Here is a 13,357-nt window from a genome sequence, read left to right as displayed (position 1 = left end):
TCCAGTAGAGCAGCTCTAGACTCAGACTTAGAAAACATTTGTGTGATTCAATAACAGGAGAGAATTAAGATATGTCATGACAAAATTTCCCAAATGAGACACTCACCACTGACTAGGAATAGGTCTTTTTATCCTCAACCCCTCCAACTTTGGAGATTCTAATCACCATGGCCCCAAACCAACACAAACCTAAAACTTGACTGACAGGGTCTTGCAAAACCATGTGTAGGTTTTTTTCTCATTATACAGAAACAATTGTTTGGAAGCCAAGTACAGTCCCATATAAAACACCTCACCACTGACTATTAAAAGTTGTTTGGGGTTTTTTTGTTTTTAATTAGGATCATAATTACCACTAGACCTATTAAGTCACAATTTGAACAGGAGCTTAATCATCCTTAACCCAAATAATGGCATTAGCTGTTTTACTTTCTAAAACTGAAAAATAAACTGTTTCTTCCTCCCTCCCTCTCTCCCAGCCCCCTGTCTTTGAACAGAATGGGACATAAATAAGACAACAGCTTTCCTGGATTCACAGATGAATGGTATTGCACGTGAAATCTCAGTGAACACTGTGTTTTGTCAATCTGTAACATAACACAAAGGCACATCTGTCAAATATGTTTACCTGACCCATACTATCAGATTTCTATATTAAAAACCAAATCCTGAAATAGTAATAAAAACAAAAGCAGATGAGCTTTGCCAGGAACACAGAACTTGGGCAGTGGATGGAATTTGTGTCCTGTGCATGGCTGGGTAACCCTTCTGGAGTGGTCAGTGCCACAGGCTGCCCCTGCCAGCCTGCCACTGGGAGATGGAGAGCCTGTGGTCTATATCCTGCCCCAGCCATCACAAATACTGAAAGAAAACTCAAGATAACTGGATTTTGAGTTTTCAATGCCAGGATTTCACTTTCTGGTTTCACTCTGAAGAGACTGCAAGTTGCTCATCAATTATTGAGACAATGACTGGGGACAGAGACTGCTCTTACACTTATCATGTAATGGAAGTGACCAAATTACAAACGACAGATAATGAATCTAGACTGTTTCTTTATTCACAGTTCACTGAGTTATCTTTTTATCCATATGTTTTCAGGCATAAAACCCCCAAAATTCTCAGAGTTGTGGGACTAAAAACTGTACCCTCAAACCATCTGGGCAGTTTCTGTATAATTAAAAACAAGTTATTGAAACTTAGGAGGACCTCATGGAAGTAACTCGGTGTACAAGACACATAAGATTTTTTTGTACATGCAGTTCTCCAAACATGAGCACACAATTGGCATTCAAGCCAGTGCAATAAGCATCCATACTATCAGTCTATGGGAATAAATATTGATCCATCATCACAAATTGAGCAACTCTTCACAGAGGTAGCTGTGCCAAATTCCACTTATCTTGATGGTCTTTTTATTTTGTTTCCTAGCATTCCTCAGTTATACAGAGTACACAGGAAATAGCCCAGTTCCACTGAGCACCCACAATTCTCACTGAAGGAATTGAAAGAATCAGCTTCAGAACACTCCTTCTTCCCAGAGCAGTTATGAAAACAACATAAACTTTGAATGTAAGCAGACAAAAACAAAAAAATGGATGGAGAAAGCAGGACTTCCCTGTAAGTACAGCACTCTGCCCCTTTTGAACTTAAGTGCCAGATCTGGAGTAGATGTAGTAACCTGGCCATTCCCCCATAGTCTGCAACATATGTTCCAAGAGTCCTTTGCCACATGCTAGCAGGTTCAAGTGCAAACTCTGTAACCTCAAGAACCACAAAGCAAACATCTGGTCTTGCATGCAGCTGAACCTTAAGAACCACGAGGACAACATCTGGTCTTACATGCAGCTGCTGGAACCAGAGAACTGGAGAAATAGAAAATGGAAATGGACTTACCCAATCTGACGATTTGTGGAAGGTGCTTGCGTAATGACCGAACTGGACTGTGGAGACGGCATGGCTTGTTGAATCACAACGCTGGTGTCATGGTTTGGCATCCTTGTGTTTGTCAGCTGGTGAGATCCAGGTCCTGCCATTGCTCCTCCAACTGTGTTATGCATGGAGATATTCTGTGAAAAGATGGGAAATAGGGAGTGGTGGAGGGAAATTAAAAGGAAATAAATGTCTTATCTTGTTTTTGCGTTCTATAGGAATACAATTAGAAATCTGAAAGTATCAACAATATGAAAAGTTGCTGGCTCCTAGTAAATCCCAAGTCAATAAATCTTGTTGTAACCAACAACAATAAAGAAATGAAAAATAACTATTTATTTTTACAGAGCAATATAAATGGAAAAATACCCGCAAATTGACTAATCACTCTTCTGTGATTCTGACTTATGATTTATAATGGGGATATTTAGCACATATTCTCCTAACTGAATGCAATATATATTTTGTTTGAAAATTACTTCTGTGGTGAGCGCATGGCACCTTGATTTACTACACCAGTTGTTTACTGTGTACTAGGTCTGCTTAGACTGACAAGCAAATCAAGTTTTATAGTCCCAAAGTTACAAACAGTACATAGTACGTCACGAAACAGCCATTCCTAGTAGCCTCCATATATTTTTTTTAGAGCAATAATTTCCCAGAGGCCTAGAATAATAGCACTGTATTTGCACATATATAACCTCTGCTGCAGGTAACTTGGAGCCCTTAAAAAGTTATTTTATAAAAAAGAGTTCACAGATAACTCATCTCCACAGAGCAAACAAGCCATGAGAGACCTGGGTACTACTGAGGAAGGAACCCTGGAATAAAACTTCCTCTCCTAATTATCCCTGCACACACAATACACACTGCTACTAAACCGCAGGGTTTGGCTTGGCCCGCGTTTAAAAACAAACAAAACTCTCAAGCCAGAGATAACCCACAGTATATACATATGAAAAATATGGTAACCTTGAGAGCACTCTTTTTGCTATCAGGCATCAACGTGCAGATTGTTAGCAGTCAGAGGAAAAGAAACTTTCCATTATCACCTCACGTTAAAGTGAGGAAAGGGAAAAAAAAACCACCTTTACATGCACACTCTGCCACCAAAGCTCGCACAGAGCCTTGATCTTCCTGACCACTGCAACACTCAGGATTGAAAACTAAAAGTTAACTTTCATTCAAAATTCCGATTTATGAGCCAATTTGTCTAGGAAACACATAAAACCCACAAAATACTGATAGATAAACCTGTCAAGAAAGGAAACTCAAAGCTCTGCCCAAACGTGGAGGACAGGAGAGGCAGACAATATATTGAATCTCAGACCTAAAAGAAATACTGCATTCTGAACCAAAACAAGAATAAACCCTTTAGATTACATTCCTCATAGAAAAGGAGTCAATAATTAGAGGACCCACACTAAAGGCCTTAGTTGTCATCCCCTTATCTCCCAATTCTAATGTATTTCAAATGATTTCCCAGGCTGATGTGGCCACAGGGATCTCCATTTCTTTTACAGTTGTTCCAGTCTTCATAAAGAGGCAGAGGTGCTGCCTACAGCCACATGGTTAGCCCACTCACTCAGCATGAAGAGAACCCAGCTCTGAGTTCCTGTTCCGGTAAATAATTTACACAGTATGAATCACGTCCAGCAGCAGAATAGCCAGTATTCACTTAGGAGCATGGATTACAGGAGGAAGCCAGACCAAGGACTTTAATAGTAATTTTTAATTAAAAATTCATTTTTCATGCCCAGTAGTATGTCACAACCACCACCAGGAAATAAGAGAGAATAACCTCAGATATATGGAATCTTTTCCAAATGAAGATCTCCCTCATCTACCATATTTGTATAAAAATGTTGCTTCTTCAATGAATTTGTGTTTTCTGACGAAAAACTGTTCTGTTAAAAAAAGAAAAAAAAATTATATATATATAATGTGTGTGTGTGTGTAGCCAAATTTAGTTCAGGATTCAAAACCACACTGACTTTTTTTAATCATTACAAGACTTTGCAAAACCAGGTCTAATAATCTATCCATCTGTAAGTAAATCTTTTAGCACTATCACTTCCTAAAGCTTCCCCTTTATATTAAATGCACGTGTTTCCATTAAAACCTATGAAACTGTGATACTGACTTGTTTCAAAGTTTACCCTCATTTAATTTCTCCTTTACACTGCCTCCACAGTTTCTGAATCTTTCCAAATACTTCTGTTTTGCTGTTTGCTTTCGCTAGTATGTTTATTAGAGTAAATACTAAATTGCAAGAGAGGTATACAGTACTTGTACCTCTGGGTCCACAGGGGAGCATCAAAGAAGAAAAGTATCAGTCACCCACAACGAGTTGCTCTGCAGTGCTACACAACTGCCCCCTGCCATTGCCAGCACAGATCGCCTGCCTGCACACACGTGCCTTGCTTCCAACCAGGGCTGCATTCATGAAGCCAGAGCACTAGCATGAAACCATCCAGGATCCACAAAGCCTTTCTCTAGATTACAGACTCCAGATTTCCAGATTCCTTTCTCTAGATTACAGACTCCATAAATTTCCAAAAACTACAGAGCACTGCTCTGCTCCATGGAAGGATCTTTAAAGGAAACATAGTGCCATGAATCCATGAGTCCTGGGAAAGGACATCACAAGCTTTAGACAAGTGGGACTCCAGCACTTGCCCAGATTTTGACTGGATTTTGTTGTACCATGGCAGGGCAGAACAAGATTTAATATCAGATTCCAATGCTCCTAGATTCAGTATTTCAGTTTTCTTCTTCTATTTCCCTTTTCTCCTACAATTCCAGACCTCTCTAAGGTACAAATGGTATGAATTATGAGAGGTATGAAAAATTTTGTTTGCACAATAGACATTGTACTTATTAGCTTACATGCATAAACTTGTAACACTGTTTCAAAGTTTTAATAATTTCCAATAAACTGTATCTTTTCAGAAAGTAGGCTGAATACATGACACACAGAAAGCAAAAACAGAATAAAAACCTGTCCATGCATCCAGATGTCCATTCTTCTCAGTAATGCAAGAGCTGCTGCTGGGCAAGAACTACACCTTTCTACTATGCTGCCAAGAGAAAGCCTAAGGTTTCCCAACAAAATATCAAACTCAGCATGACTCTCACATTCATAAGAAAAGGATTTGGCAATCTCATAATAATTTATATCCACGAGATGCTTGTGAATTTACAGAGAAGTTCAAGCAAGTTCACACTTAAATGACAATGCCTGTGCTTTGAAAGATGGCAGGAAGGTAATGCACAACAGATCTGACACTAAGCCTATCTGATCTAGTCATATGCATCATGACATACAGAATGACTCTATATCACCAGCACAGCAAGACTAGGCTCGTTGCATGTGTAATGCAGACAGTCTTCAGAACTCCCAAAGTGGCCTTGCTGTTTGCAGCTTGGCACCTGATTCCAAATGGATCTGGATAGGATATTAACAAGCTCCTTGCAGACTCAACTTTACGCCCTTATAGAAACATGACAAATTCAGCAATGTTGGCCAAAACTGAGACCTCAATTTTTTAGCTGAATTGCTATTTGGCTAGCTCTATTTTTAAGGCATTTTGCATGCTTCTCCACCATGGATCCACGAAGAACATCTCGCTTTGACTCCCCCTTTCATCTTCTCCAGCTTTTAAGTCAATGGTTAAAATTAATTGATTTATACTAGGTGGGAGCTAGCTCCCAGCACTCCAACTCAGAGCATAAGTCAACAGGAGGGATGACACAGACAGAGCTCTCCCTCTGCTTTTAACACTCCCAAAACCCATCCGTACTCAGAGAGTATGATACACACTCAGAATTTTCTCAGAGATCTTCACAACTGTCCTTTAGCATTAGAAGAGGGCATATGAGATTATTATTATCTGTTCTATTGAAAAAACATAAATGTTCACACAGGGAACAGGCCACCTGCATGCCAGGAGCTGTAGAGACACGAAAGACATCCCCTGCCCTTAGGATTCATTTAATGGATCTTAATTAAGATCCAATAAATTAAGAGGAATTTCTTTCTTCTAGGATTAAGTTTCATCTTCAACAAAGTTCCCAGTTACTCCCACTGAAGCAGAAACTAGGATTATAATACTAAAGAGCTTTTAAAGAAATGCTCCCCTCACCCTTGTGCACATGCTCATACTGTACTCTCCAGCAGTATTTAACATTCAAATAAATAAAACAAAAACCAACAAGCCATATTCACAAACTGCTTTTAAATCATCATGCTCATTCTCAACCTTTCCAGCTGCACAAGGAAAGGGAATAGATCATCATCAGCTTGACTTCTCCCCAGTTACACTGTATTCCCCATTTTAGCTTCAGACTTTCAATAAAACATTTGAGCATTTTTCTCCCACATGCAACCATTTAACTTTGGATAGGCAACACACTTCTTTTTTCTAAAGGCTAAAAACTTCTTGAAGTCATGCTTCCATGTTCTGGCGGAGAGGATTACACATCACTCCACAAGAACACACACCCTGTTGGCAAGCACAGCAGAGAAATGACGACTCTGCAGACACAGGCGAAATATACCCCATGACTCCAGGCAGTCACCATTTCCAGTAAACCCCAGTTCTTCCCGAGAAAACACCCATCCACATGTCACACGGTACCACCTGTATCACACATCCACCTCTGAATGCAAAGGATGGAGATGGATCCATCCTTTAAGATCCATTGTAATATTCTGAATTCAAACAAAGTTTTTTGTGGTTTTAAACTTGAAGAGCCACTTTCTGTACCAAAGCCAGCTTACATTTTCCTACCATTCTTTTTCAACTGTGAGGTTTCATGAAAAGTGCAAATACCGGTTTTATACAAACTGAAGACTCATTCAGGATTGTTCGGAATGGGCTTTTAGATCAACAGACCTATGACCTATAACCAACTGTACATAAATATGTTTTGCAGACTATTATATAAATTCTAAAGTCAGAAGGTATTTGCCATGAAAAATGAAAGAAAATACAATTCATCTAAACAAAGACAAAAGCACTTTTTTTGCATTTTTCTATTTTCTGCAAAAAATCATTTAACAATATTTTCCCAAACAGCAACTTTAAACATTTTTTTAAATAATTCAAGAGAAAAGGCGCCAACTTAAAAAAATAAATTAAATACAGAAATCAAATACACAGCAATATTTTACAAAGTATATAACCTAGTCTCTCAATTAATATATTTTACAAGGATAAATATTCTAAGCTGTCCCATTGTCAGGCATTTTACAATTTATGGGGAAAGAAAACAAGTATTTCTAACCTAAAGTCTTCTAGGAAGCTCTATAGACACACAGCATTCAGGGTAATCAAGATATATACTTAAATGTCAGCTACACATGCACTCTTAAAAAGTACACAGTAGCATCTTGCCCGATTCTGGAGAGCATAACTTCACAACATACATAATACACACATGAGTGGAAGCTACCAGTGAAACAGCACATGCCGCTTACACAACCAAAGAATCTGCTGGCCTAAAAATTTGGAAGACATTGTTGTAAAGAAAATTATAGACTAAATGTGGTAAATAATGGCAGGATTAGAAGTTATTTTAATCATATACAATCTCTATCAAAATTACTGAGCCTCTATGAATTCTCTCCCAACAGAAGAAAAATATCATCTCAAAACAAAAGTTATCAAATCTTCCCAGAAACAGCATCAACTCATTTATTTTCTTATTATTCAGACCCATGCGCAAGGAAAACGCCCTCACACTAGTCCATCACAACTGTTTCATCTGGTACTAGTGTGCAACATCTGAACTTCCATATGCACAGAACTAAGCTTGCTGTCCACCCAAGGCCAGCAAACATAGGGAAGAAAACTGAGATAAAAAGATGAATCAGATTACTAATGCAGTTCAGGGATTACAGGAAAAAGGAAGTCTATTACGAAGATTAAGATTTTTTTAAAAGGAAAAAAGGAAAAAGTTCCATTATGCAAGAGATGGGAGAGCGTAAACTTGGTGCAGACTGAAATGCAATACTTTCTTTTTTTAAATTGTAACATCTGTATAGCTTGAATGAGAAAAAGCACTAAAGCAGAAAAAAGGACATAGAAACAAACTGCTGGGAAATGCTGTGTAGTAACAATAAGCATAAGGGAAAAACACTAGGAAGATCTTATTGCAAACTGCTCAAATCCATTTAACTCCCTTACTTAGCAAGAAGTATGAAGTCACTGAACGAGGCTGACACATGCAAAACACAGAACTGATGCCAAAGGATCTATTCCTCAAAACATTTCTAAGAAAAGCAAATGCTCACTTAACAGCTACTTGATAAAAAAAATGGCACATTAAAAAAAAGGGCAAGCAGAAGGACTCTTCCCTGCCCTGAAGACCCATCTGATGTCTACCCCTGAACTGGACATAGCTACCCACACAATGCTGGAGACTCAAAAGCCAGGAGCGGTACATCTGATTTCTTGAACCCCAGGTACCACTGCTCAGTCAAATGTTATCAACCTGATCTCTTTAGGGAAACATATAAGAAATTAAAACTTACTCAAAAATGATGAGTAATGATAGGCAGATGGGGGAAGAAAGGAAACATTGCTCTTACTGAAATCATAAAGCTTTGCATCTGCACTTATCAGACTCGGCCACTGGTTTCCAATTTTTTGGATCACAGGCCTCTGTCAACCCTCTGAATTTCTCACAGAGCACTCTGTGCTCTTATCATAAATTGTGTAATTAAGGCAAGATGGTTCCACAGACCAGCTGCAGATGACTTACCACAGCTTTGCGACCACCAGCAGTTCACAGACCAGAGTTTAACCGCCACCCAAATACTGCTTCAGAGCACCGTGACTAGAATTTCTTGACAAAAAAAGATAATATTTCCAAAGGTATCTATAGAATTCAGAAGCCCAAGTTCCTTTTTCAAAATGTCTTCAGTCTTTTGTAGCCTTAGTGAACTATTACTGTTAATTAATGGATCAGACTTGTGTAGTGGGGCTGGCAGGAGCTTTGCAAAATTTTATCCTAAGTATCTATGCTGGAATACACAGGAAAATTTCATTTTTGTTTTAAGTTAGGATGAATTATTCTTAAATGTAGACATGTTGGCTGCTCCTGAAGAGGTACAAACAAAACCAAACCCTCATAAATCATCTTTTTATCCTGTTTTCTTTCAATAGCTGTTACCATGTTATCAGAAACTTTCTGAGATACACCAAGTGGTGCAAATGAAACCTCAAGTCTGCTAATCTCCAGCAAACTATGTGATGCTGCTAAGAAGCACAGCACAAGACATGGGGCAGACATATGAAGTGCTAAGTCAGGTGTAAGCCATCTCAAGGCTAGAGCAGTCACCACCAAAAGTGGAAGTCCAAAGGGCCCATAAAAGCACTACTACTCTGTTAAGACCACTGCCTGAAGGGTGACAGCCCTGCACAAAATCTCCACACAGCTCATGCTGCTGGCCAGCCTCTGATTTGTCTCCACTTGGCCTCTGCCCCTTGGGTACCCGGAGTGCACTGCCACCTCCTCTGGTCTCTTCCTCGCACCTTCTGGGGAAAACACACATGAACTTCTTTCAGAGGCAAGTTAAGCCTCCCTGCCTGTCCTCCTTTTTGGCTGCTGGTTTAAGCAAATGCTCCAACTCCTCTGATATTATGAACAAAATGCAGGAGATTTAGAATTTTTGGTCTCTTATCTTAATTTTTGTGACATGATCTAATTACAGATATTCAGTAGTGCCCTCTAATTACCAGTAGAAATGAATACTGAAAGATGACCCTTGTCTTCCACAATTCCCTCCCCTCTTCCCCCACTACCCTCCTCATGCCCTTTTCAGCATGTCTGTCCAGACTATGCTTTTGACATATGAAGCCTTCTTTGCATGCACAGTAAGTAATATATGGTGTGTACCAGATGTACCCACGATAAACCATTTACTAGGGGAAAGGAAAAAAGTGATATCAAAGAAATGCAATGAACATATTTTAAAGGAGAAGGAAATTTTGAAAGACTGGTCTCACCAGAGTTTGAAAGGAAATAGCTTCTCTATGGGAAAAGATGACATCAGATTGCATGCTTATGTCCTGAAATTTCCTACAGATATCTCCCATTTTCCTCAGGGTTGCTTGCTTCATACACAATTACTTGCCCAAGATAGCCATTTAAGCAACACGGCACAAAGAGCTGCTTCTGTTCAAATAACCGTCAGTAACATTAAGTGTGCACAGCCCAGTTCGGATCACTCAGGGTGTTTTGCACAGCTAACGCCACACCACGTCCTGCTAATTGGGAAGCTGCAGATCATGGGAAACAACTGGCTGCCTGGCTCTACCCAGTTCTGTCATACTTTATGCAAAAGCCATAAACTGACTATTTCATTTCTTCCAAGTTGCCTATTGTGACATTTATAAACAGGAACCTGGCAGCATGTCAATGGTGCAAACTGATTTCCTTTTCTAAATACAATTTTAAAAAGCAAATAAACAAGGTTATGCCTGCTAATGAAACATTATATGCCATGCTGGAGCTAGTTTTTCTCAAATGTATTCTCTAGAGCAGATGGAACACCAATAAACACAAAACAACAAACCTTTTTATAAAAAGCATGTTTATAAGAAAATACATCCTCCATAGAACTTTGTCTAAGGAAAAACTGACTTACAACTGTAATGTTATCTTGGGGACACAATTACAGTCCCATTGGATTGCTGTAAACAAGGGAGCTTGCCATGAATTTCAAATGGAGAAGCACTAGTAAGAAACTTGAAAGGGAAGAAAAGAGATATGCTAGTATACTTACTAGGTGTAATTCCTAGAGGCCTTAGTTGAAATCAAGGCCTTATTGTGCTAAAATTGTATAGACACATTGATGGACTACACTTGCCCACAAGCCTTATAGAGCCCAGAGACAAAGCAAGGAAAGAGGAAGGAAGAGAGAGAGAAAGTGATTTGTGTAGCCAAAAATCAGAACTCAATGGAAGGGGTCTTTTTTCCAAGTCCAGTGTCTTATGCACTATTGCGCACTGTTTCTCTGCATCTAATTCTTATAAATTAATTCAGAAAACAAGAAACTTAAATTAAACAAAGAAAACATGAAAAAAACAGTATTATAAGCTCTACTCTGAGTTTTTGCCAGCCCTATCATTTCATTTCTGTAAATCAGACAGAATGCAAGTGGGCACTTCTCAAATTTGATGCATGTCAACTTTTGCAGGACAAGCAATTAGACATCCAAAAGCAGCTGCCAGATCTGGAGGCCAGTCAGAGGGTAGTTGAAAACCTGGTTTTCCTTTCTTTATTGTAAGGAGTTTTGTTTTTATCCATCATGAAACAGAAAGCTGGGGGGGAGGGCGGCAGTCCTCCAGGAATTGCTTTAAACAAGCCTTTGATACCACTAACTGAAGGCACTAGGCTTTTCAACATTATGCAAACCATTTATAATCTGTTAAAAGCAAATTCACAGAGACGGCACTTTGGCATTTAAATTTGTTATATTTTATTTAAAGCTTCTTTGAAATTCTACTCATTGATTTCACTGGCATAAATTATTGGCATCATGCATGAGTTACAGCAATGGCTGCTTGACTGTATTCAATGACCAGAACATTTTTTAGACAGAGCAGTTGGTAAAGGAGAGCAAGGATGGTAGCAACAAAACAGCCAGTGGTTTTCCATTCAGGCAGTATCAAGCAGGAAACCAGCAGGCTTCACTTTTCTGCTAAGAAGTCAAGTGGAAATGCTGCTACCCTGGTAATAAAATGCATCTCCTAAATATTCTTTTAACCCCAGTCCACTGCAGCAGCTATGTTGGGTCAGGCTGGTTAGTACTTCATGGGGACTAAAACAAAATGTTAGGAAAGGTCCAGGAGTCAAGGCCAACAGTGGTCACAAAAAGCACCCAGATAGACATTCTGCAGTCTGGTTAAGAAGAAACACGCTGCCCTTGTCCAACTCTGCCTTGGCTTCAGCAGTTACCTTCTGCAGTTGCAGACAGGCAGGAAAAAACACTAACAAGACTAGAAGAACAAACATGCTTTGAAGAAAGAGAAACCAATAGTGTTCCTCCTGCAAAAAAACAACATGACTATCCAATGATGAAGACATGGACTCTGGTCTTAAATCTCAGCTTGCTGGGGACCACTGAAAGAAGAGCTACTGTCACTGGGAAATAAACCAAGTAAGCAAGCTGGTGTGGAGTTGGGACATATAGCTTCCCAGGACTGGGATAGCAGAAGACATCAGAAATATAACTCCTTGGGCTCCCAAGTCGTTCTGCAGGTCAGGTACGCTGGGAACTGCATAGCCATCCTTTTCCCCACTCTGCTACAGATTTGCTGCATGACTTCAAGCAAATGACTTCACATTCTTCTGCCTTACATCTAAAACAGGATGAGTATCTTCAAATACTACAGAGTGTTTGGAAGTGACAAGTTAAAAGCTTTTAGAGACAACACAGTATACCTAGGAAGGCAATATAATACAGCATTGACAGAGCAGAAAGGTTTTTTGGTAAAAGAACAACTCCACAAGACTTTGGAGTAGCATGCATTTGAATTTCAGCCTCACAGAAATTACAAGAAATCATAACCAAGATACTTGAACTAATATAGAAACAGTTATATGATGAATACCATAAGAGGAATAGCAAGACAAAAGAACTGTTCTTTGGTGACTAGAAACAGGAGAGAAGAGAAGGATATGTGAATCAGTAAATGTGAAGAATGATTGCATACTCAAGTCCAGATAGCATTGCAGGATCTATTGTTCAGAGAAGGGGAGCTCATCATCCGCAGAAAATTGGATCCAATTAAAGCATTCCTGGCTGTACATCCAAATCTGGGCACTAAAAATTGCAAGCCATATTAGAAGAGTCAAGCTAAAAATCTTACTGAGGTTATATGGCAGCTGTGGTGGAGGGGGTAAATTCTCACTTGTAAAAGTAGGACACATTTGGCTCAGCTTCTTTTCTGACTGGACTAAATGGAGAGAAGAATAAACAAGCTTCACTATATTTGATAACGGTACCAGACAGTCATCCAGATGTACACGCTTCCAGTCACACTAATTAAATGTGGTGTGGAACCATCCTGGGGAAATTACATATTCTTCCTTTAGAGTACAACATGCTTCTGAAATGCCTTGGTGAAGCCTCACTCCACCTGAGGAGTCACAATGCTCGTTTTCCTAAGTAATAAACAATTGGTCCTCCTGTAATGGTGTGACCCAGCCAGCCACCCAACTTCATACAAGGAGGCAAAACATAAATCAGGCAATGGATAGCAGGAGTTTCAGCTGAGCCATGAACAATACAAAACAGGTATACATCCTTGAGGAACAACCTAGCTGCATGTGGAGAACTGTTATTCTGAATACTCTTCACACAGAAGCTTTTGCCTACAGAGTGGATGTCAGTGAGATGTTTACAATCAAA

General features: G+C 39.4%; 1 protein-coding gene across 1 annotated transcript in view; it reads right to left on the bottom strand.

Annotated features, from left to right (window-relative positions):
• Nucleotides 1–1,892: 1,892 nt before the first annotated feature.
• LOC104527995 (cyclic AMP-responsive element-binding protein 5) overlaps nucleotides 1,893–13,357 on the bottom strand; it is a 41,115-nt gene continuing 29,650 nt past the window's right edge. The window contains exon 4 of the mRNA XM_010171865.1: nucleotides 1,893–2,069. Coding sequence (XP_010170167.1) covers nucleotides 1,893–2,069 — 177 coding nt within the window. The remainder of the gene's footprint in view (nucleotides 2,070–13,357) is intronic.

The sequence above is a fragment of the Antrostomus carolinensis genome, unplaced genomic scaffold (genome assembly GCF_000700745.2).
Source record: "Antrostomus carolinensis isolate BGI_N321 unplaced genomic scaffold, ASM70074v2 scaffold34467, whole genome shotgun sequence".
Lineage (NCBI taxonomy): Eukaryota > Metazoa > Chordata > Aves > Caprimulgiformes > Caprimulgidae > Antrostomus > Antrostomus carolinensis.
This window is presented reverse-complemented; position numbering and strand designations above follow the sequence as displayed.